Source organism: Staurois parvus, unplaced genomic scaffold, assembly GCF_062004578.1.
Source record: "Staurois parvus isolate SC_StPar_1 unplaced genomic scaffold, SC_StPar_1.0 ptg000225l, whole genome shotgun sequence".
NCBI classification, from domain to species: domain Eukaryota; kingdom Metazoa; phylum Chordata; class Amphibia; order Anura; family Ranidae; genus Staurois; species Staurois parvus.
In genome coordinates, this window is record NW_028318021.1 from 2345103 (window position 1) to 2371427 (window position 26325).

General features: G+C 41.7%; 1 protein-coding gene across 2 annotated transcripts in view; it reads left to right on the forward strand.

The window, feature by feature from the left end:
• PRMT8 (protein arginine methyltransferase 8) overlaps positions 1–26325 on the forward strand; it is a 225389-nt gene that overhangs the window by 124443 nt on the left and 74621 nt on the right. For both annotated transcript variants that reach the window (XM_089679475.1, XM_089679474.1), the window contains exons 3-4: positions 11186–11341; positions 21008–21071. In XM_089679475.1, the coding sequence (XP_089535601.1) occupies positions 11186–11341; positions 21008–21071 (220 nt within the window). The remainder of the gene's footprint in view (positions 1–11185; positions 11342–21007; positions 21072–26325) is intronic.

Sequence of the window (26325 nt, forward strand, 5' to 3'; positions counted from 1 at the left end):
ACCAGGGACACTGATAGCAAAAAAAAAAAAAAAAAAAAAGATTGACAATTCATATTCCTTCCCTACTGCGTCCAAAACTAAAAAAAAGTTCTGGCTTTAGATATACTTTAAACTCCAGATTTTCTGCATGAGTCCACTGCTAACACAGCAAAAGATTGTTGCAAATACCTTTCTAAATAGTGCCCCATTTCTCATCAATAAGACTTTTTAACCTGTTCACTTTCTCAAATATCAATATACGGTTAAGAACCCAGACTGTGTGTGCCATATCCACGTCCCTAACTATCATATATACTATATCAACATTTGTAGTCATAGGACTTTATGTGGACATAGTATATAAAAAGAGGACTGAGTACAATCAAAACAATTGTATTAAATTTCATTTAAATTCCATTTAAAACATATACAAAAAAAATAATAAAAACTACTCTCCACTTAGACACTTAGAGGTTCACAACATGCATAGATTCCAAGCCTATTTCTTCAAGAGCGCATGTGAAGGAATCAGTAAATAAGAACCCAATCTGGATCTTTTTAAGAGTATCAAGTGATATATAATTAAATGGAACTTGTTACATGAACATGTTTCCCAAGAAGATGCATCCAAAGAAAGGGGCCAAGATGGAACTGCTGCCTTCCAGATAGGAACACCAGTAAGTAGCTGAGAGGCAATTAGCAGTCAGACAAATATAATCTTCAATATGGGGGTCAAACTCAAATGATGTAGATACAAATATCACAGCATGTTGATGTTATCATTGTCACAGAAGTAGTATAGTACTCATAGTTTTTGTGTTCTAAAAACAACAGGGGCTCCCAAGGCCAGGTCCAGAAGACTAAGGCAAGTCTAAAAGTCCTGCGGTGTTCACATAGTTTACATCAAGGGTGTCAAACTGGTGGCCTTCCAGCTGTTGCAAAACTACAAGTCCCATCATGCTCTATCTTTGGGAGTCATGCTTGTAACTGTCAATCTTACAGTGTATCATGGGACTTGTAGTTTGGCAACAGCTGGAGGGCCGCCAGTTTGACACCAGTGGTTTACATGGGTCCAGCATATGGCTGTTCTGGCTTTAGGTACATTTTAAACTTCAAATTGTCTGCACAAATCCATTGCTAACAGTGCAAAAGACTTTACTACAGCAATGTACCTTTTGAACTAGTACTCATTAATAAGACTTTCTCAAATATATTTAATATAGCTGTAAAAGATTTTAGTTTGTAAAACATTAAAACATGCACCATTTTTCATGTTTTATTTCTTTAAAATTTCTACAAGTACATACAAATACCTACTGATCCTGTCAAAAATCCAGTGAACCTGTAACTCTGTGTACTGAATTCCCAAGCAGTGCTACCAGCCCCACTCAGTTCACCTCTGTGTACTACACAACACCTCCTTCACATTATGAAGAAGAGGAAAGGGGAAGATGTTCTTTAGTCCTGCCTTAGGGTGAGAAAATGCTGATCCTCTATAGATACAGTGGTGAAGTACTCCACCACATCTGCAGACTGGTAAGCTGCAATATGTTATATCTTTGTTCTTGAGTTTAGATACACTTTAAACTGTAGTATTAAAATTATGCCATCATTTCTAGGGGCATAGATCCAATCACAAACACCTCAAATATACAATTTGATACCATGCACAAATTAAACTGCACTTAAAGGCAATTTGATCTGCAGACTTCCATATTATATACAAACAGCAGTGCAATGAACACTTTCTTAATCAATGGTACTAAACTTTCAGATGCTTTGTAGGATTTAGCAATGTAAATAACACTTAATATTTGGCTTTTATTAATTCAGTATTTTTAAATGAATAATATCAGTGCAATTACCAGATATGGTAGACTTTCCCAGTCCTTTTATTGGTAAATTGTGTTTTACAGGTAGGTTTTAAAGGTATATTCCAGACAAACCTAAGTAAATGTCAATCCTAACTGGATGATATTTACTTTGCTAAAGCACTGTCTATTATAAAAAAAATCATTTTTTTCTATGTCCAGAACCATAAAGCCTTAGCAGAAAAGAAGGCATTCACATCTCATTCCATCACATGTGCCAAAAATAAGAGGATTGTTCTTTTCTGCTAGGTCCACACTATCATCTCTATAGCTCTACATCCTGAGATGCAGGTAAAAGGCCCCTGCAGCATTTTAGAAATTGTGTCCCACATGGTAACTGCAAGAGCAGTGTGGTTCCCAGTGCAGGAGCGATTTCCATTGCGTGTGATGTATCATTAGGATTATTGGCACCCGCACACACCACTTGCGTTTTTCTGTGTGGGTGGTTGCGGCTGCAGGAACAGGTGCGGACCCACAGCAGATGTGAACCTAGCCTTTAGGACAGTGGACAGAGCCATGCATATGTATTCCTTTACACCCCATCAGCCAGACACAAACCCATAACTGCTGACATACAGTGTTAATAAAGCTAAAATTATAGAGCCATTTACTCACTTTGAGTTTCCAGGGTGAAAAGTGGTTGGGAAATATACATTTCTCATAATAATTTATACATTTATAATAATTACAAATTACATACAGCTGTTTTAAAGCAGTATTAAACCCAAAAACTACCATTCATTAATTTGCAGGTTACTAATTCTTAGATGTGGTGGCTAAAAGTTTTCTTTTTACGGCTTTCTTTCCTATATTTTCACCTGGTGATCCTGCCAGTAAGTCTGTTGTCTTTCAACAGAAGAAGCTGTCTTGCAGATGTATTGGTTGGATTTAGACAAAGCTGTGGGCGATGCTTAGTGTGGGGTCCCAGAGAGAGTGCTCGCTAATGTCTCCATAGGTGGCCTGACGCTGCCATATAGCACAAGGCTGGCGTTTAAGGCAGCACTCCAGCTTTAAAGTGAAGCTTCTCCAAAAGTATACAATTAACTCCTTGTAATCCATTGCCCAAGTTCTGAAACAATTTGCAATGTTAACTACGGACATCAGTTCTACATTACACTCTGTGTACTATACAGTAGATAATAGTTCATAGTTCAGTACCTTCATAGCTCTTCTCTCTGTATTGTGCAACGTTTCTGAGCCAGTGAGTAGAAAAAAACAGAAAGAGGGCGCCCCGGCAATAGTGCATTACCTTAAAAAATGTGTTTATTGAAAGTTAAAAGTAAGTAATGTACTCACAAGATGACAATACAGTCAAAGGTACATCGTATAAGAACAGCTCGGTCCAATCCACACTGCTTGTGCATCCGTAATGGGAACTCTGGACGCGTTTCGAGGACTTGCCTCTTCCTTAGAGCCAACTGACCAAGATTCTGTACCCTCTCTTATATATGCTCACTAATTACTCACCAATGGTTGTTTGGGGGCCATCCTGGACACCCCCAGGGGCAGGGAAAGGTGTCACAAGAACTGCTGACATAATAAATGCAAAATACATACAAATAAAAATACATACAAATATGTCCTATCTGGCCACCTCCAAACAATGTAAAAAAGGCATACATGTGCAATCATAACTATACACATATTCTGTTTCTGAGCCAGTATTGCTGATGCTGAGTCTGTATCAGGCTCTACCAGCCCAGTAACCCATCTCCTCACTCTCAGTGACATCGATTTGTATGTTTCACTTGTATACTAGGAAGCTGATTTCTTGTACATATCTTGTGCTTATTAACACCTGAGGCCTTACACCATCTTCTGTGTCTTCCATGCCATTGGATGTCCCATGTCAGACCCAATTGTGATTTGCCATACATGCATTGCCCCCCTTTGTGACTGTCCTCAAGTAACCAGGCTAGACAAGTTAAAACCATGGGTATTAATAAAGGGTTTCCCCTTTCAAGGCTATAATAACCTTCACTCCTCTGGGAAGGCTTCCCACACAATTTTAAACTGTGTTTGTGGGCACTTTTCACTGCCCAAAGTGCAATTGTAAGATCAGGTACTTATGTTGAATGAGAATATCTGGCGTGAAATTAGTGTGCCAATTTCCTCCACACCAAACTCATTAAGCCATGTCATTATGGAGATAGCTTTGTGCACAGGGGCACAGTCATGGTGGAACAAAAAAAGGCCTTTCCCAAACTGTTATCACAAAGTTGGTATGTTGCAGTATTAACAATACCCTTCACTGGTAACACCTGAACTCGATAAGTAGACCAGAATTTTGGTCATATAGTGCAGTATGAAGGTCACTAACAGAACCGTGGACTGAAGGAGCAGAAAATGGAGATTTTATAAGCAGACAGAGGGATTTTAAAATGATCAAAGTAAGTTCTTTTTTTGGACTGAACTAGGCTGAATCTTCAGAAGAACCTTTCAAAGTTTGAAACTCTGCAGTTAGTGATCAGTTGAAACCCTAGTTGACCAGAATAAAAAAGATACATATTTTTAATTGTTTTTATTATATAATTTAGGAGAGCTCACTGCAGCAGACAGAAGATATTAAAATGACAAATTCTGGAGGTAATCAGGCAGAGTAAAAACATATCTGATGTTTTTTGTAACTTAAAGTATTTGCCAGCTGATAGGTAGCCAAGCGCTGTGCCAGAATTGTGTCCGTGGTGTGGGACATTCCCAAAGGCATCAGCCTTGGCAAGCAATAGGACTGCAGTTACTACACATACCTCTTTACAGAAATGTCCTTTAACAAAATTGATTTTTCTCTTGCATCTAAAATGAAGACTTAGTTATTTAAACTGCATTAGAGAAATCAGCAAGAAAAAAGGAAGTTCAGTTGTTTGTCTGATCAAAAATACTTTCTTAAGGAATTTGCAGCAGTGGTTATTGAAAAACACAGCTTTTGGCATAAATATTTGGACAGTCATTATCTATAATAGTCTGGAAGGCAAATACGTTCAGTATTTTGGCACCTAATTTATAAACTGCTTCCAGTTGGATGTATTATTGCTGGCTTTGTAGCAATGCATCATGGGCAGGGGCAGCCAGGTTACTCACCTAGAACCTTATATATTTTTGCTAATTAATGCAGATAACGTCGATTGCATTTGAGTCAGTGACTATGAACATAAATCTGTCTTAGTAAAGTGAATAAATAGTCCATAGTTCCCAACAGTTCCTCTTTTGGAACCAAATCCAATTGTCCTTAATTCCACCTCAAATGTCCCTCATTTAGCTACGGAGATCTGTATCAACAAATATAATAATGAACTACCAAAGGTATTTATATTGCTCGCTCTGAACATTATATCCATCCTTCACATAATTGCATTGTTTATTTTAAAGAGCTTTAGTCTGGAAGCTGTGCCCAAGAAAGGCAACAAGTTGGCAAAGAACTATTCACCTGTAAGCAGGTGCTTACAGGGTGCCTATGAGTACTTTCGTACTGGTGTATTAATTGTATTGTGTAGCTATGAAGAATTCAGCCTGCCCAGAGTTGGGAAAGGGTTAAGATGAGTCTCTCCTTTTCCAGGGTATTCATAGTCCTGCCCCTTGCTGTGGGCTCATAAATACAAGGGGAGGGAACTAGCCAGGGTCTTTCCAGTCTTTTGAGTGATCAGAGGCACCCGCATGGTATTGGAAAGAAGGATCTGCTGTACCATGTAGTACTTTCTGGAGCACATGGGCCCCATTATTGGGTCACCCACTTGTTACTCTACCTGGAGCCAGGACACTGCCAGAGGACTCCTATCCTGAGGAAGGTATGAACCTGGCCAGCCTACACTAAGTAGTTAGTGTAACGAACGTGGTGCCCCACCCCTGCTCTTCTAACCAAATGACCAGCCAATCTCACACCACACTGTCACTTGTGTAACAATGCCACTCTCAGTTGCACCCTGCACAAAGATTTTGCAGCTTGTGAGACCACAAACTATGTGCCAGCAGCCTGAGAACGATTGTTGCTGGATTAATTAATTAAGCAAATAACTCTTTAAACTGCCACTGCCTTTTTTATACTGAGAAGGAGGAAACTCACAATCTTAGCAATAACATTTTTGATGATTTTAGCATAAACGTCCGCAACACACTCTGTCACCACAGACAGATACAGTGTATTCATAGGCTTATTATTTTATAATAGCACGCTTCCAGAGACAGAGATTCTTTTTGTTTGCAATAAAACCTTTAGAGACAAATTAAAATTTTTTCAAAATAGGGTTTATTAATAAAAAGGTCAAATGGTGCAATTAAAATATTTACAGAAAGAATGTTACAAAGAAATAAAGAAACCATAAAGCAGCAGATAAATAAAAGAAAGGTGTTGAGAAGGAAGAACATTTGCAAAGCCCTTGGTTTTAGCATAGTTAATTGTCCAAGCAAAAATGTTGCCATGCCGCTCTTGGGTGTTCACTGGTTGATGTTAAAATGAGAGCCACTTGCCCTCCAGAGGATTTACCCCCCTTCCTGACCAGGCCATTTTTTGCATTACGGCTTTACTTTAACTGAAAATTGTGTGGTCAAGCAACGCTGCACCAAAATTAAATTAACGTCCTTTTTTTCCACGAATAGAGCTTTCTTTCGTTGGTATTTGATCACCTGTGCATTTTTTATTTTTCGTGCTATAAAAAAAAAAGACCGATAATTTTGAGAAAAAAACAATATTTTTGACTTTTTGCTATTAAACATGTCCAGTAAAAATTTTTAAAAAAATCTGATTTTGTCATAAATTTAGGGCAAAATGTATTCTGCTACATGTCTTTGCCAAAAAAAAAAAATCCCAATACTTATAAATTAATTGATTTATGTGAAAGTTATAGCGTTTACAAATGGCGGTATATATACTGGGCTTTTTTAAAATCTTATTTTAAAATTTTTCTAGTAATGGCGGCAATCAGCAACTTATAGCAGTACTGCGGGACTGCGGCGGGCATGGGGGGAACTGACTTGGTGTCACTGACATCCCCAGTGACACCGATACAGTGATCACTGCTAATAAAAAGCACTGACACTGTCCTAATGGCACTGGGCATGAAGGGATTAACATGTGGGGAGATCAAAGGGTTAACTGGCTGCTATGTGCCCTTTTACTTGATGTTCTGTTTTTGTGCTTGACAGCCACGACCGGAGCAAGCGCCCCCTACCCGGAAATGCAAAATCAAGTGTATATATATATATATATGTGTGTGTGATTTTGCGCACAGCTGTTGCCCTGTAGCAGTGTTTCTGCTTCACTGTGATATTAAAGGGGCGTTAACAGAGACCATATGACCAATCATCCGGTTTGAGAGATGGGTACTGGGAGGTCACCACGTTTATGACAAATTTCCCAATACAATTTGTTATAGATATTCATATTTCTGAATATCGACCAGTTACACTCTGTTACCATGCAGAATTTTTTCCAGCATGAATTTAGCTTTGAAACAGATACAGATATGACAGATCTCGGATATCTATTTCTCATAGGAGGGGTGTGGAGGCCTAACCCACTCTGAAACCACTGTGGAATATGTGGGTTCAAAACGCTACCCAATAACTGATGAAGGTGACTATGACTTTATTTTGGCTAGATTGTCATAATTTCAGAAATTATGAAACATGCTGAAGTCTAAGATTCGTGGCTCATAAGCTGTCTATCAGAAATGTGTATTGGCTATTTTCTTCTGCTGAGCTTTTTACGACTGCATATCTGTTCATTCTCTTAATTGCTCTAGCTTGCAAAGGTGACAGTTTTATTAGGGTCCACAGACTGGAATAGGGGATTGAGCTAAGTCTGTGTGTCTGATCAGCGGATTGATAAGAAAGTCCTGGCATCAGTTAACAGTTGTTCATTGTGCCAGATGGCTTCCTGGGGAATGTAAGAAGGGAACTTATGCTGCTATTCACCACCATGTGTGACAAACTGTCATGGCTGCAATTTGAACACCATGGTGTCCTTGTCCTTTTACCCAGCTTTGTGAAGGCTCAGTATGCATTACCATTACACTTAGGACTGGACTCATGTTTGTGCATGTTGTGCTGTTGGACTGTGTCTTTGAACATCTCAGTGAAAGTTACATTAACTGTCTCCTCCCTGCTCTTAAGTTACTACAAAGGGGTGCATGGGGGTACATGGAGTATCCAAAAGAACAGGGCCTGTAATATACACTCAGGGGTGAAGAGGAAGAACTAGACAACAACCACAAGGGGTTAACCCAGCAGAGGAGTTGGCGGGAAGGTGTGTGGTTGCTGTGAGTAACCATGACTGTTGGGAATGTAATAGTAGCCACACAGCTGGAGAATGGTACTGGGCATGGGTGACGGGTCCTCTGGTTAGAGAGGGGGTTGGTGATCTGACTCCCTTCTTAGCAGTCGGTGCTCCTGCAGCATTCAGGACTGAATGCAGTATGGAGAACCCATGGACCTAGCCGCAGGTACGGGAAAGTCAATGGAGTTATTTGTGCATGCATAGAGGTCCACACTTAAGCTCACGGCGGGGCTCCTATACTGTCACTGATAGTGAGGTAACAAGTTAGCTGTACTGGTGGAGCTGTGCTAATATTATTATTATACATTATTTATATAGCGCCAAAAGGTTTGCTTAGCGCTGTACATTATAGTGGGGGACAGTACATGAGACAATACAGTAACAAAACAAAACACGAGGGGTTCGAGGGCCCTACTCTTTCAAGCTTACAATCTAGGAGAGTGTTGCCATGGTAGAGAGTGTCTCACAAAATGGAACCTCAAGTTTAATATACGTCTGATAAAGGTGAACGTGGCCATGCCTGGTTCCGGGCATTAGTTGGTGTATTCACAAATGAGTCCCCCACACACCAGTATTGCATAAAGTCTCCTTGCAGCTTTTTTTTTATATTACTGACTTACAATGCCATGTCCTTCACTTTATCTCTATGTTTGGGTGGCTATCTTTGTAGAGGTAGATCTACATAATGAATGAGGTAGAAGACCAGGACATCTTTGCACTGCAGCATCCTCTCTAGCAGGAGAACAGTGAACAGCACAGTAGTGTTGTTTACATCCTGCTCAATGTCCCATAGACTCAGTCCTGCAGAATAGGTGAGTCCCATTCAAGTTAAACTTTAGTGTGTAGGTGTAGGCAGCCCATCCGGGTTGCAAATAATGGGAAGGCTGCCACTGCTGGAGGATATAAGAACCTGGGAGGGGGGTTATGTTAGATTAGGCTGGTTAAGGAGCATAGGAAGAGGGGCTGGTAAGGATTTTTAAAATAGATAATCTTGTCCTTCAAGCAGGGGCGGACTGACCATTTGGAAACTCGGGCACTGCCCAAGGGCCCGGGGTCAGTAGGGGGCCCCATGAGATGCATCTGGTACCTTTTTCATAGGCTTTTTTGAGTTTGGACAAGGACACAGGGGCCCCATGATCCCCTATTGCCCGTGGGCCCCATGAGTTGTCAGTCCACCCCTGCTCTGGACACAGGGGGGTTTATTTACTAAAGCTGGAGAGTCCAAAATCAGACTCCCTTCTGCATAGAAACCAATCAGCTTCCAGGTTTCATTGCCAAAGCTTCATTGAACAAGCTGAGGTTAGAAGCTGATTGGTTTCTATGCAGAAGGGAGTCTGATTTTGGACTCTCCAGCTTTAGTAAATAAACCCCAGGATGTCCAAGTTTGTGCTGGTGGACTCTCCTGCAGAAGAAGAGGCATAGGATAGAGTTCAGTTGGTACTGGTCAACTCTCCTGGAGAAATGCAGTTGCTGCTGGTGATGTTTATTGAAGAATTTGAACCCTTACCTTCTTTCCCTTGGACTGAGAGTAATAAACCTACTCTTTGTTTCATCTAAAGTGACTGGCACCCAATTCTTTACATACCCCCCAATTTGCAATAGTTCCAGCTCTGAGATGAAATGTCAGCCCACCCTGTCTCTGGGGGGCGCCACCATGCCCACAGGGGTCAAGGGGGGTGCTACACGCACATCAGGAATTGGCCAGCAGAGAAGGAAGGGGAGGGCTCTCAATTGTAAACATTGTCATTGTTTACATGTGTTACCACTTTGCTGGCCATCACAGCAATCACAAGGCACAGAGCCGCTTTGGTTGGCTCTGTGCATTTTGCCTGTGATCCGTGCTCTCTAATAACAGACATGCACACAAGTAGTAAACAAAGTGCACTAGAAATGCACATAGGCTTTTTTGAGTTTGGGCAAGGACACAGGGGCCCCATGATCCCCTATTGCCCGGGGCCCCTTAACTTACTTGAAGTTACTTGAAGTCCGCCCCTGCCTTCAAGTAACTGAAAAAGATCTTGCATCCTTCTTTACATAAATCAGATAAAAATTCTTTATGATCACAAATATGATCAGCTGGTCACTAAAATATGGCAGAACTCTATTAAAAGCATTAAAAACGTATTTCTTTTTTGTACAGAGTGGGGAAGAATTAAAACCCCTGCAGGGGTTCTGCTGACGTTTCTGTATTCATTGGGAAGACATACAGTATATAACTGCCACCACCATAAGTATTAAGGCACAGCAGTATCAGGATGCAAACAAACTCATGGTTCGAATAGCAGCTGCGCCCCCCCACTAACTTATGCCTAAAAACCCCATGAAGACAAAAAAAACAGATAGATATATAATACCTACAGTACATGCAGTACACCCTCCCCTGAGTCTTGTGCATAGAAGAGTAACATCATTGTAATAAAACATGATGTAATTTATACATAAAATAATACAGAAAACATGCATTTTATCAAGTGTAGCACAATGCCTAAAATGCAAAGTAATATCTGTTGGTTACAGTATAATATCTATAAGGGTTTATGTCAACAAGTCTAGTCAAATGCTGCATTTTCCATTCAGATACATGCAGCTTCATTCAAATGGAAAATTCAGCATTTGACATTCTTTGCTGCAGTTCAAATGCACCTAATATGACATACTGCGTCCAAAGGAATGCACCACGTAACAGGTCAGATGCAGCCTCTGAACTGCCATGTGTACTGCATAATTAAAGTTGGTGGGATTTTGTTAACGTGCAGGAAAATAACACCTCCTGGCATAAGTCCTAATATCTTTACAAAGGTTTCACGTGCAGGGTGTGGAAGGATGGGCAAGTTTTAATGTAATCATTTTAGTACTACTTTCAATCTGTGATTCCATAGTAGAAGGCTGCATGGAGACAGGAGGTATGGCAGTATCTGCAGCAATTGAAGGATGTAAAGAAGGAATGGAAAAAGCCATATGTACCACTTTTCAGCATCTGCTTTATCCTGAAATGCTCTTTTGGTCCTTTACGGTCTTAGACATTTGCATATTATATGAAACATTTTGTTTTTTCTTCTACTTCCAGGAAATGTTAAAAGATGAAGTGCGCACACTTACCTATAGAAATTCAATGTACCACAATAAACACGTGTTTAAGGATAAGGTGGTCTTGGATGTTGGCAGTGGTACTGGAATTCTCTCTATGTTTGCAGCAAAGGCTGGGGCAAAGAAAGTATACGGGGTAAGTTATCTAAAACCGTTTGCTATCAAATAGTTTCCATAATGTGCTTTATATTACTTATTAAAGTTTGTCAACCTTAAAGTGATATTAAAGGCAATTTTTTTGTTATATCTGCCTGCTCTGTGCACTGATATTGCACAGAGTGGTCCCCTACCTCCTCTTCTGGAGGTCCGCTATCTCTTTGTCCTCTTTCTATGGTAGGATCTATCTCCTGGGCCCAGTGGTGTATTTAGCTGTTGTGCTGCCCTGCCACTAAAATTGGGCACCCCCCAGCACCACCAGAATCCCCAGCCCTCCCGCTCCCCCCCACACCTCAAAAACCACCCCCCAACCGGAACCCGCTGTGGCCACTATCCACCAACCAAATCCCCCCCAGCCCCCGCTGCCACCAAGCACTAAACTAACCCCAACCTCTTTGTCTCCAGAAAGCAGCCGGCTATCCCCGAAGCGAAGGCCAGTGTTTTTTTTCCTTGTGCGGGAAGCTTACACCATCCATCAGCGCGCAGCATCCTTGGATTCAATAGCGGAGCCTTACAAGGTCCCCATCCCTGCCGCGTATGTCCCCTCTTCTGGGGGACAGCACCACCCCTGAAAATTGCCGCCCTAGGCAAATGCCTTATTTTCCTCAAGGTAAATGCGTAGCTGCCTGGGCCCGCCATTGCACCTACACAACCTCAGTCTCCCCGGCCCTACTGTGCATTCACTTGCCATTTTCTTCCTCTTGTCTGCAATACTTATCCTAGCTTTTGCAGTGCACCATAGCCCCAGCATGGGTTTCTCAAAAAATGCCCAGTTTTTTGCTTAGAGCCTGCCTTCTACTGTGACTGGCCTAACCATGAAAAAAATGCTGTCCCTTTAAAGAGTTCTGTTCAGTATAATTCATCAGAAATGGACAGTTCCTGTGGCTGACCCAACCATTTTTATCTTAACAAGACCTTGACAGTTCCTGTGGAAGATAATCATGTCTTTAGGACCCAGTGGACAAGACATTGGAAGCCCTCTTTAAGTCCTTGTTTTCCTTGACCTGTCCCACCATGCAACCTGCAGTTGCATACAACGCTGTGTACCAGGTCCTTGCTGTCTGGATGATGCACATATCCTGAGACCCTTGCTCCATTTTAAAAGATTCCTCCCAGTCACCACCACCTGCAGCTTTTGTCTGTGGTTTTATGCTACTGTGTAGATGGCTTAGAAGATACACTTGGCCAGACATCCAGGATGAGCCTGTTTTCCGTTCACATTAGAAGGATATTCTGGCTCAAATACTAGTCAGAGGAGCTCCCATGTAGAAAGCATCTCAAAAGAATGTCTTTTGAAGAAGAGCACCTATTTGGTACCTCTTTGGAGAAGTACATCAACGAAATAAACGGGAGGAAGAGTTAGGAAAAAAAACATGGCTCATTTTCCTGTAGGTAGCCATTTGGCTCCTTAGACTAGAAAAAGTTTTTCCCCCCTTCTCAGGCCATGAACTCCAAGTTAAAACCTGGAGCACGCTCCTGTTGGAAGACGTGGACCCCCAAACCAGCCAAGCCTAAGTCCAAGCTCTCTTCCAAATGAAGGGGTGCCCTACTTGTCAGATACTCTCAAATTTTCAATCTTCCATCAGGTGCTGAGTGACAGGGGCTTATCAGATTTGGTCATTCCTATGGCTGGAAGGTCATCTTCTTGCAAATCCACCATTGCACCCACTTTTCGTGGTGAGGAGCTATAAAATTCCTATCTAGGAAGTACTCTATCCTGCCCTTTCTCCAGTCTGATTTGAACCAGCATCTCTTCTTAATTACCAACAAGGGGAAAATCTAAGCTCCTGGCCATTCTGAGACTGTTGGCCCATCATTCCTTAGATGAGGCCTTTTTGTAGGGTATCGCACACATTGCTCTCTCTGTGTGTCCTCCTATGACTCTGTGGAATCTTAACCTGTTTTTTTTTCGGCCCTTCAGAAGTTGCTCTATGAATCTAATTGGCATATTCCTTCTCTGACCTCACTTGAAAGGTGTTTTTCCTTGTTGTTATCACTTCTGCAAGGAGGGTCCAGGGGCGGACTGACAACTCATGGGGCCCCCGGGCAATAGGGGATCATGGGGCCCCTGTGTCCTTGCCCAAACTCAAAAAAGCCTATGAAAAAGGTACCAGAGGCATCTCATGGGGCCCCCTACTGACCCCGGGCCCTTGGGCAGTGCCCGAGTTTCCAAATGGTCAGTCTGCCCCTGGGAGGGTCTCTGAGTTAGGAACCTTATTCTGTAAAGAGTTTTTTGAAGGTGGTTCTGAGGCTTTCCTTTTCCCTAAGGTGGTTTCCTCTTTCCACCTTAACCAGGACATTTTTCTTCCCTCTTTATGTCCTGCTCTGAAACATCACAAGAACATTTCTCTCAACTGTCTCGACATGGAAAATGCTGTGAGAGTCTACCTCTCTGCTACAACCTTTTTGGCAAGCTGATGTCTTCTCCTTACCATAAGGGGCTCCTTGCTTCTCACTTCACCATTGCAAGGTCGATTAGACAAGTTGCCCTTAGAGCCTATGGTCTAAAGGATAGGATTCCAACCTTCCCTGGTAAAGCTCACTCTATCAGATCCATTAGTGCTTTGTGGGCTTTTAAGCATGAGGCATCTGTGTCTCAGATTTTCAAGGCTGCCACCTGATCTTCTGTTCTCTCGTTTGTTAAGTTTTTATCAGGTCAGGTTCTGATCTGATGCCCGTTTTGGTTGTGTGGTGCTTCCAGCTGAACTCTTAGTTTTGTTGAGGCCTTCCTTGACCCTCTGTTACATGGGTCTGTTAGCGTTTGTATGCTGTCTTTCCCACCCCTCAGTTGGATGTCTCATTGTTAAGATCCTGTATCCTGTACTGTACTATTAAGAAAATAGGATTTTTTATTTATTCTCTTAGAGTACAGTACAGGTTAAAGGTCCCTCACATCTGTGTTTATGATCTTCCTATTTTTTTTAAAGTGGTTCTAAAGTCAACCAGTTTTTTTTTTACCTCAATGCACTCCCTACATTAAGGTAAAAATACCCCGCTAACTGCCCCCCCCCCATCCCCAAACACTTCCCTGCCTCCTCTCATTGATTCTGCCCTGTTCCATGTAGCATCGCTGCCCTCACTTCCTGGGCTCACAGGAGACATTGAGGGTAGCAGAAGTCATAGGCTCTTCCTGCTGTCAGTCAAACTCTTGTGAGGAGTAAGTGGGGCATGGCTTACTGGTGCTGTGTGTGTCTACAAACACACACAGCCTAGCTCGTGAGTGTGCACGCATGAGTGCACCAATGGCCAATGGGTCACTCTGAGAAGGGAGAAGCAGACAGTGCCGGTAGGGGACTTCCAGAAGAGGAGATAAGGGACTGCTCTGTGCAATATTATTGCAGAAAAATAGGTAAGTATAACCTATTTTTAATTTTAATTAAAAACAGAAAATCTGGTTAGCAGGTTTACTTGCCATTTAAAATGAACAACCTGTTTCCAAGCTTTCAAAAGGGCGAACATGGAAATAATTTCAGCAGATACGTTTTCACAATTAGCCTACAAGTTACGATACCTGTGGGATTCAGATATATTGTAGTTTTGGATTGCTTTGCTATTTCCGCTGCAGTCATAGTATACCCTTTCCAATTACCGGAGAGATGTTTCTGCTGCTTTGACGGCTTGTTACACTAACAAACACGAGCCTTTCCTTTCTCAGCTGACATTATTGTAAAGAATAGTTTTCCTGTTGAAGCATAGCTGGTAATATTATTGTGCATGGCCTATCTTATAATGTGAAACGTGCTGTTTCTTAAGGGAGAATCCTATGCTACTTTTAAAAATGAGTCAATGCAATCTCTAGCAGTATTTACTGCCTTGCCTTCAAATTAGAAAACATTAGTAGGTCAGCCCAGGGCCCTCTTATCACTGCCCAGGGGCCCCACGTGCATGGATAGTCTCTGCAGTTCTCCCCCAAGCAGGACAAATCTCATGTGCACAGATATAACTGATCTTATGTGTGGCTCTCACTGCAGCGGCTGAAAACCGGCATCTCCTCCTCCCTCCGGTCCGTGTTCAGCTACTACAAGGAGAGCTACAAGAGATTGGTACCCATAATTTCCCCCACCCGCTGCACTGATCACCTGCTCTGTTTTATTGGATCCACCCCCCCGCCCCACTTGAGCATCCCTGTGTGCCCCCTCCCCCTTCACAGTGCTGCCATCTTCCCTCCTCTCCTCTTCTACCAGCAGATGTGGGGATCTTCAGGATGGAGAGCAGGGGTAGAGGCCAGTAAATATGTCCAGCCCCTTCCTTTTCTAAATGAACACAGTGAGTGATCAGTACCAATCACTCTCTCTGTTCATTCATAACTGAAACATAGTAAACTGTGTTTACTTTGCTTCAGTGTATGAATGAACAGGAGCCTCTGTCTCCTTTTCATTCATCTGCAGTACAGCTAAGGCTGCAGAAAGGAGCTTGGGCATGTGTTTCCTCAGTCCCTTTCTCTGTCTCAAAAGTGAGACTTTAGGGCAGTCCTTTTCAACCAGGGTGCCTAGGCACCCTGAGGTGCCTACAGGGTTATTCAGGGACGCCTTGACAAAATGACTACAAATTGCCAGAAATTGTCCAATAAATGTGCACAAGCCAGTGGGTAGATCAAGCCTGACTTTTGATACACAATGCCATAGGTTTTCAATGTGGAACATTACAACCTTGGGCACCGTGGGGTTTACTTTGCAAAAATAAATTATCTCTAATGTGAATTGAAAAAAAAAAATTACAATCAGACTATAACTCCACACACAATAGGTTGCATAATTTAGCCACACCCACTGTTTGCTATGGTGCATGCCACAGGTCACCATCTCCCTGGTAGGGGCCCCAGTACATTACTTTGCCCAGAGGCCCATGATACTATTACCCCCATACACCCCCATAACAACATCTCCCAAGAGTCCTTTTCCAACACTCTGTGTGTGGGCAGGCTCCTGGGAGTTAAGCACAATAAGAAAGAAAAAAGCGCCTCTAAGTGCAGTATAAGGACATTTAATGCAGAACAATAAAAAATCACTCACATGGTAAAAGAATTCAAAAGGCTCATCAATATTGGAGTGTCAAGAGAAGTCCTCGCTGGGTAAGCCGCGATCCACGCCTGGGGAGACTCTGGATGGAGAGAGCTGGACAGCTTGTGTGTGTGTCTCTTAGCAGATGGGCAATGAAATGCTCCTTGGAGCGCAAGGTCGGTATCAGCGTGATGACGTGAAGAGGACCAGCATGCAATGCGAAGCGTTTCGGAGCATGCGCAAAGCCAATGGATGGTAAGCGCGCCCCTTCTGGTATGGTAATGGGAAGGTTGTGTACATACAGTATATAGGGAAATTCTAATGAGCACTGCCGATTGGATAATTGAACTAATGAAGGCACTATGGATGTAAATATAATAAAATTATTATTATTAAAGGAAGGAATGAATTGAAAAAAATTATAATAAAGAAAAATAGAAAATTAGAAAAATGGAAAAAAAAAATAAATTAGAAAAAATGAAAAATAAAAATAAATATAAAAATAAAATAAGAATAAAAATTAAAGAATAAATTAAAACAATTGTGAAAAAAATAAAAAAATGAATGAAAAAATGAAAAAATTAAACATGAAATAATGAAACATGAAAAAAATGAAAAAATAAAAATGAACAAATAATTAAAAATTATTATTATTATAAATAAAAATAATAATGAAAATAAAGGTAACCTGTAAAAATATATATATAGTATTGATAGGTAAAAAATGAAAAATATAAAAATAATAATGATTGGTATGTACAAGCATATACATACATATGACTATATAAATACATACATATTGAAGAAATTTGTTACCACATTTACATCATATACATCAAATGCTAATGGTAAATATAAATATAATTAAAAACACAATAGATTGGTAATAAAACAATAGAGAATGAAGGTAATAGTATGATGATAGGAGTAAGAATAATAATAATAAAAAAAATCAATATTAATAATAAATCATAACAAATCATGATAATAAATCAGGCCGTAGTGATACATTGGCAAAGGATAATGAAAAATGAAAAACAAAAACATATTGCAAATAGCCCATTATAGGATGGTACTAACATCTAATTCTTCATTGAGTCCACCTGGGGTTAATGTGTCTAACATAAAGATTCAGTATGTTTCTTGGGAGCATAACTTTTGAAAACGTTCAGATTCAGAAAGATGTTTAGGTATGGCTTCTATAATCCAAACTTTTAAGGCTGTTGTGGATTTCTGATTAAATTCCAAAAAGTAACGGGGGACACTGTGTTTGTCCTTACCGTCTTCAATGAGTCGACGGTGTTCCCCAAATCTAGCACGTAGTGGTCTAATAGTTCGGCCTATATATAATAGGCTGCAAGGGCAAGTCAGACATCAAAATACATAATCAGTAGAACAGTTGTAAAATTCACTCAAAACATAAGTTTTATCCTTGGTGGTAAAGGTTTTCTGTTCGTGCTCTACGAATTTGCAGATCTCGCATAATGCATTATTACATTGATACAATTTAAAAAGGCATTATGCAAGACCTGCAAATTCATACATCTTTCTGACTCTGAACGTTTTCGAAAGTTATGCTCCTGAGAAACATACTGAATCTTTCTGTTAGACACATTATCCCCGGGTGGACTCAATGAAGAATTAGATGTTAGTACCATCCTATAATGGGCTATTCGCAATATGTTCTTGTTTTTCATTTTTCATTATCCTTTGCCAATATATCACTACGGCCTGATTTATTATCATGATTTATTATTATTGATTTATTATTCTTATTCTTACTCCTATCATCATACTATTATCATCATTTTCTATTGATTCATTACCAATCAATTGTGTTTTTAATTATAGTTATAATTACCATTAGCATTTGATGTATATGATGTAAATGTGGTAACACATTTCTTCAATATGCATGTATTTATATAGTCATATGTATGTATATGCTTGTACATACCAATCATTATTATTATTCAATTTTTCATTTCTTACCATAGTTTAACAATCACTATCATTACAATATATATATATTTGCAGGTATCTTTATTTTAATTATTATTTTTATTTATAATAATTATTATTTTTTTAATTTTTAAATTTTTTATTTCATTTTTTCATGTTTCATTATTTCATGTTTCATTTTTTCATTCATTTTTTCACTTTCTTCTTTTTTTCACATTTTTTTTATTTAATCTTTAATTTTTATTCTTTTTTATTTTTAAATTTATTTTTATTTCTTTTTCATTTTTTCTTATTTCATTTTTATTTTTATTATTATTTTTATTATTATTTTTCCAATTTTCCTTTTTCTATTTTTCTTTATTATTTTTTTCAATCCATTCCTTCCTTTAATAATAATAATAATAATAATAATAATAATTTTATTATATTTATATCCACAATGCCTTCATTCATTAGCTCAATTATCCAATCGGTAGTGGTCATTAGAATCTCCCTATATATGTACACAACCTTCCCATTACCATATCAGCCTATGCTTGTGAAGGGTACGCTCTTGCCATCCATTGGCTTTGCGCATGCTTCGAAATGCATCGCATTGCATGCTGGTCCTCTTCACGTCATCACACTGACACTGATGTTGCGCTCCAAGGTGCGTTTCATCGCCCATCTGCTGAGAGACATAAACACAAGCCAGCCGGCTCTCTCCATCCAGAGTCTCCCCAGGCATGGAACGCGGCTTACCTATCGAGGACTTCTCTTGACACTCCAATATTGATGAGCCTTTTGAATTCTTTCACCATATGAGTGATTTTTTATTGTTGCACATTAAATGTCCTTATACTGTACTTAGAGGCGCTTTTTTCTTTCTTATTGTGCTTAACTCCCAGGAGCCTGCCCACACACTGAGTGTTGTAAAAGGACTCTTGGGAGATGTTGTTATGGGGGTAATAGCATCATGGGCCTCTGGGCAAAGTAATGCACTGGGGTCCCTAACAGGGAGATGGTGACCTGTGGTGATTTTTTTCTTTCTTATTGTGTTTCATCCAGAGCCTGCTACAGCTTCAAGAGCATGCCCTAGTGCTATGTGGACTTGCAAACATTGAACTTTAATCTGTGTATTTACTTGTTCTCTGGCACCTGATTTGGGGAATTATTTTGTGCTGATTTTATTGTTTTTTTGTCCTGGGTGTTAAGGTAGCAGCATTGTTTTACTATGAAATAAATCGATAAATGCATATGGAGTAGGACAGAGAGGGATGGGGGAAATGGTGAGTTCTGTATTCCAGGAGGCAGAGCTTAGAATGCTGCTTGGGATTTCAGTACAGTGGGGGCAGTTGTATCAGCCCAAACAGGAGGTTAGAAGCTTGCTTGATTTCTGGCGATCAACAGGTATTTTTCTGTACTTGCTTTTTTTTAAAAAATGGGTTTACTCAGAAACACAGCACCAGGTTGGAGCACATAAAGTGATTGTAAAGGATTAAAAAAAAAATAACAAACATGTCATACTTACCTTCTCTGTACAGCCCAGATCCTCCTCTTCAGGAGACCCCCCCCCCCACTGAGTGCCTCCATAGAAAGCTATGCTATGGGGGCACTTCTGCTTTCTTGCTCCTAAGCTGGCTCTGTGTGTCCATTAACACATGGAGTATGGCTCGGCCCCGTCCCCCTGTACTCTCCTCACTGGGTGTGATTGGCGGCAGTGGGAGCCAATGGCTCCTGCTGTGTCTGAGATAATGAGGAGGAAGAGAGCTGGAAGACCATCTGTGTGCACATTGCTGGATCGACATCAGGCTCAGGTAAATATTAAGGGGGGCTGGCAAAAGTTTTTTTTACCTTAATGCAGAGAATACCTTCTGTCTTTAGAACCACTATAAATATTCATATGCAGGGGTGGACTGACAACTCATGGGGCCCCCGGGCAATAGGGGATCATGGGGCCCCTGTGTCCTCGCCCACACCCAAAAAAGCCTATGAAAAAGACAATGAAAGGTACCAGGGGCATCTCATGGGGCCCCCTACTGACCCCGGGCCCTCGGGCAGTGCCCGAGTGCTCAAATGGTCAGTCCGCCTCTGTTCATATGCCATACCTGTGAGGCCACTGTGGAAGTAGAGAATCCCTGTAGTAGTCACTACTACTACAGTGATCACTGTTGTCTTCTAGGTTCTGTGCTGAGCGGCTGCCCTGCTGCATAGTAACCATGGTGGGTTGCTTGCTTAGCAGGGGCACCATTCACAGACGTTTTGCATCTTTCTCAGTGAATGCAAGGCATTCTCTAATCGGATGAGGTGCAAAGGCAGGGTGATGATGTTATAATCTCCATCTTGTCCAATCAGAGAACACCTTGCATTTATTGATACAAATGCAAGGCATTCTGTGAATGGTGTCTATACAAGAAAGTGTTACTATGTAACAGGAAAGCCACTTGGCACAGAACCCAAAGGACAGCCACAATCAGTGTAGTAGGTGCGACAATGCAATGATTCTCCACTTCCACAGTGGTCCCACAGGTATGGCATGTGCATACTTACAATGGTCCAAACAGGACTAGTGCAACTATGCAATACAATGAATACCTGGAGGTCCAAAAGAAATAAAAAGAAGAATTATATGTATTTGTAGATCTGCTGTTTTGAGCCTCTTCACAGACGCTTTTTTTTTTTCGGTCTGTTATATTCTTTTGCAGATTGAATGTTCCAGTGTTTCAGATTATTCAGAGAAAATTATCAAGGCCAACCACTTGGACAACAGTAAGGCATTTGAAAATGTTTTCATGTTAAAACGTAAAGGCAAAGCTTTTATTCTTCATTGCTGCTAGGCATGCCGTGACTTTTCACACTTCTGAATGCCAGTACATGGCTTTTCCTCCCCCATGCAAAAGAAGCTATCATTAGAAAAAGACTGTTAGAAGTAACAAAACACTCCTGACCTTCTGTACTTATTGTTGCTGGAGAGAATAATTGGAAACCTACAATATTTAGAAACATTTATAGAAAATATGACCCCAGATAATAGGGACTGTCTCCAGGAAATGAGGATGAATGGTAACCTTAAAACAGACCCCTCACAATGGGGACAGACCCTGGGAAATAGGGATGATTGGTAATTATAGGACAGACCCCTCAAAATGGGGTTTGTCCCCAGGAAATAGGGATGAATGATAACCTTAGAACAGACCCCTCACAATGGGGACTGTCCCCAGGAAATAGGGATGAATGGTATGTTAGGACAGACCCTTCATAATGGGAACTGTCCCCAGCAAATGGGACTGAATGGTAACCTAAGGACAGACCCCTCACAATGGGGCTGCCCCCAGGAAATAGGAATGAATGGTAAGCATAAGGCAGACCCCTCACATCAAGGTGCTGTCCCTGGGAAATAGTGAATAATGGTAATTTTAAGACAGACTTTTGACAATGGGGACTGTCCCCAGGCAATAGGGATGAATTGTATTCTTAGGACAGACCTCTCAGAGGTATAGACTCCAGAGAGAGAGATATCATTTTCCCCTGAGCAAATCATTAGTAATACCTCATCTGGAATATGCAGTTCAGTTTTGGGCACCAATTCACAAAAAGAACATTGTGGAACTGGAGAAAGTACAGAAAAGGGCAACCAAACTAATAAGAGGCATGGAGGAGCTCAGCTATGAGGAAAGATTAGAGGAACTGAATTTATTCTCTCTTGAGAAGAGGTGATTAAGGGGGGATATGATCAACATGTATAAATACATCAGTGGTTCATATAGTGAACTCGGTGTAGAGTTTTTCACCCTGAGGTCATCACAGAGGACAAGGGGGGCACTCTTTACGTCTGGAGGAAAAGAAATGTAATCTTCACATACGGAAAGGTTTCTTCACAGTAAGAGCTGTGAAAATGTGGAATAGACTCCCTCAAGAATTGGTTCTGGCCAGCTCAGTGGATTGCTTTAAAAAAGGCCTGGATTATTTCCTAGACACACAGAATATAACTGGATACTAACATTTATAGGTAAAGTTGATCCAGGGAATATCTGATTGCCTCTTGGGGGATCAAGAAGGATTTTTTTCCCCTGCAGGAGCAAATTGGATCATACTTTGCTCGGTTTTTCTCTTGCCTTCCTCTGGATCTACTGTGGATCTAGGATTATAACTTTTTTTTTTTGGTTAGACTAGATGTACTTTCGTCTTTTTTCAGCCAGACTAATTATGTAACTGTAATGGGGACTGTCCTCAGGAAGTGTAGATGAAAAGGTACCTCTTATAATGGGGAGGAATAGTAATCTTACTGTAAATTACACTTTTGCTGGACAGACTGTGAAAGAAATGAATTAATCAAATTCATGATTCGGCACTTATGTTGATGGCAAGCTTGCAAAATATTTGGTTTTATGATTACACATAATTAATATTAATATGTTTGAATGGACGCCTTAAGCCAATGATATTATTTAATTCTTCAGTAAAGTAAGCTGAGATATAAGTTATAGCTGAGACCCAAAGATATGAGTTAGTTAAGCTGAGACCAGCTAAACCAGCTGAAGGCTATATTAAGGCATAGCTGATTAGAAGTCTCTAGTAAATGTCAAGGGTATTAGAAGTGACTTACTATTACTTAATGTATTTTAATAGTATCTGTGTGTATTTAGTATAATTTATAAATATTGATACATATATAGATTAGTGATTATACATTGATATGTTGTAAAGATACGTTCTTAAGTTATATTATAATTTAAATATGATAGTTGAGGTTACATCATCAACATATGTACCTGTCCATCAAAAACATCATATATATAGTGTCCCCTGCCTTCTATGATATTGCTTTGCCAAGCAGTACTGACTTCCTTACAAGGCCTTAAGAATCCCAAGCTATGACGTGTACTTGCCTCATAAAAGACCATGAGACAACGGACACGGGGAATCTTGCATACATAAAACACACACATGTCTGAGAACCTTCTGAGAAGCTGGAACAGGTGCATGCTGTAAGACAAGATCGTCACTTCCGGCTTCTTCCCAAAGTCTCGAGAAGGACAAGGAGAACATGGAAGGTGCACATGGTCAGACAGCCATGACAATAATAGTGACTTTTCTTTAAACTTCTGCTTGATATTTCTACAGTAGTTTTATCTACATGGAACTGTTCATGATATGCTTTACACTGTTATTTTAAGCCATTGTGTGATAGAATAAAATCACACTTTATTTTTTATTTCAACGGCTCTTTCATTCATCATCGCCTCAAGACACTAAAAGAAGTATTATATGTGTCTAAAATCCAACAGACTGCATCATATACTGTATGCCATTTTTAATATGTTCAATATTTTGTAAATTGGTGACCCATAGCAAGTATATATTTATTTTAGGAGTTCGAAAAATTTCTTAAACTTTTCCTGGACTGTATTCTTGTTCCAGGATAGCAATATGGATTGCATTAAGTGTACATAGAGTGTGTTTGGGAAAGTGTTTGGAAACGTTTTTAGTTTGGATAGAGTAAGGAAGGGTTATAACTCATTTAAGTTTGTTTCCTCTCTGTGTCCCATAAAGAAGATTTTCCTTCTCTTCCAGTTCTGGAAGTGAGAGGAAATCATTATTGGAAGAGTTATCTATGTGTCCTGATCTGGGGACAACTATAATGTTCTGGATAGAAGAAAGGAAGGGAAAGAGAGGCGCCAATCCGCCTATAGCAGCGGTTCTCAACCTGGGGCTCGCGACCCCTTTGGGGGTCGAACGACCATTTCCCAGGGGTCGCCTAAGACCATCGGAAAACACATATTTCCGATGGTCTTAGGAACCGAGACACCGCTGCTGTCTCCGGCGATGTGTGGGCGGGATGATATGCTGCCCCTGTCACCGCCTCCTCGCCGCTGATTGGCCACCGGAACTGTAGCTCAGGAGAGGCACACAGGCGGCCAATCACCGGCGAGAAGGTGGAGCTTGGAGAGGAGGAGCCGAGCGGCAGCGCGCGGAGATCGAAGAAGATCGAGGGAGCTGCAGGAACGAGTGAAGAGAGAGGCCAGAGAAGGAAGACAGCTGACAGGTAAGTGCAAATTTTGCTGCTGCAGCCAGGTATGCAGGCTGTAGATGGGAGAGGGAGAGAGCGAGCCCAGTCTGGAGCAGGAGTCAGCAAGGTAAGTATCATTGGTGTCAGTGGAAGGGATAGTGCCCCATCATTTGTGTCACTAATACCAACGATGGGGCACTATTCCTCCCCCCACTGACACCAACGATGGGGCACTATTCCTCCCCTCACTGACACCAACGATGGGGCACTATACCTCCCCTCACTGACACCAACGATGGGGCACTATTCCTCCCCCCACTGACACCAACGATGAGACAGTATTCCTCCCCTCACTGACACCAACGATGGGGCACTATTCCTCCCCCCACTGACACCAACGATGGGGCACTATTCCTCCCCCCACTGACACCAACGATGAGGCACTATTCCTCCCCCCACTGACACCAACGATGGGGCACTATTCCTCCCCCCACTGACACCAACGATGGGGCACTATTCCTCCCCCCACTGACACCAACGATGGGGCACTATTCCTCCCCCCACTGACACCAACGATGGGGCACTATTCCTCCCCCCACTGACACCAACGATGGGGCACTATTCCTCCCCCCACTGACACCAACGATGGGGCACTATTCCTCCCCCCACTGACACCAACGATGGGGCACTATTCCTCCCCCCACTGACACCAACGATGGGGCACTATTCCTCCCCCCACTGACACCAACGATGGGGCACTATTCCTCCCCCCACTGACACCAACGATGGGGCACTATTCCTCCCCCCACTGACACCAACGATGGGGCACTATTCCTCCCCCCACTGACACCAACGATGGGGCACTATTCCTCCCCCCACTGACACCAACGATGGGGCACTATTCCTCCCCCCACTGACACCAACGATGGGGCACTATTCCTCCCCCCACTGACACCAACGATGGGGCACTATTCCTCCCCCCACTGACACCAACGATGGGGCACTATTCCTCCCCCCACTGACACCAACGATGGGGCACTATTCCTCCCCCCACTGACACCAACGATGGGGCACTATTCCTCCCCCCACTGACACCAACGATGGGGCACTATTCCTCCCCCCACTGACACCAACGATGGGGCACTATTCCTCCCCCCACTGACACCAACGATGGGGCACTATTCCTCCCACTCATACCAACGATGGGGCACTATTTCTCCCACTCATACCAACGATGGGGAACTATTCCTCCCACTCATACCAACGATGGGGCACTATTCCTCCCACTCATACCAACGATGGGGCACTATTCCTTCCACTGACGCCAATGATGGGACACTATTCCTCCCACTGACGCCAATGATTGGGCACTATTCCTCCCACTGACGCCAATGATTGGGCACTATTCCTCCCACTGACGCCAATGATTGGGCACTATTCCTCCCACTGACACCAATGATGGAGCACTATTCCTCCCACTGACACCAATGATGGGGCACTATTCCTCCCACTGACACCAATGATGGGGCACTATTCCTCCCACTGATACCAACGATGAGACACTATTCATCCCACTGACATCAGTGATGGGGCGCTAGTCCTCCCACTGCAAAATTACAGTTATGAAGTAGCAACGAAAATAATTTTATGGTTGGGGGTCACCACAACATGAGGAACTGTATTAAGGGGTCGCGGGATTAGAAAGGTTGAGAACCACTGGCCTATAGTGAAGCTCAGTTTATTGGATAGTGTAGCTCCTCATGGCTGCTCCCCAGTACCGCTTCGCAGCTCAGAGGCTCTGACATCATGCAGCTTCCACCTGGACAGGACTGACTCACAGTGGCTCTACTTCCTGCTATTACCTACCTGTCACTTTGGACTTTTGTGAGTGAACTTTAATGTATATTTATGGTTTCCCAATAAACTGAGCTACACTATTGGCGGCTTGGTGGCTCTCTTTCTCATCCTTTCTGTTGCAGTGTTTGGAATCCCAGCCATCCAGGGAATGCATCC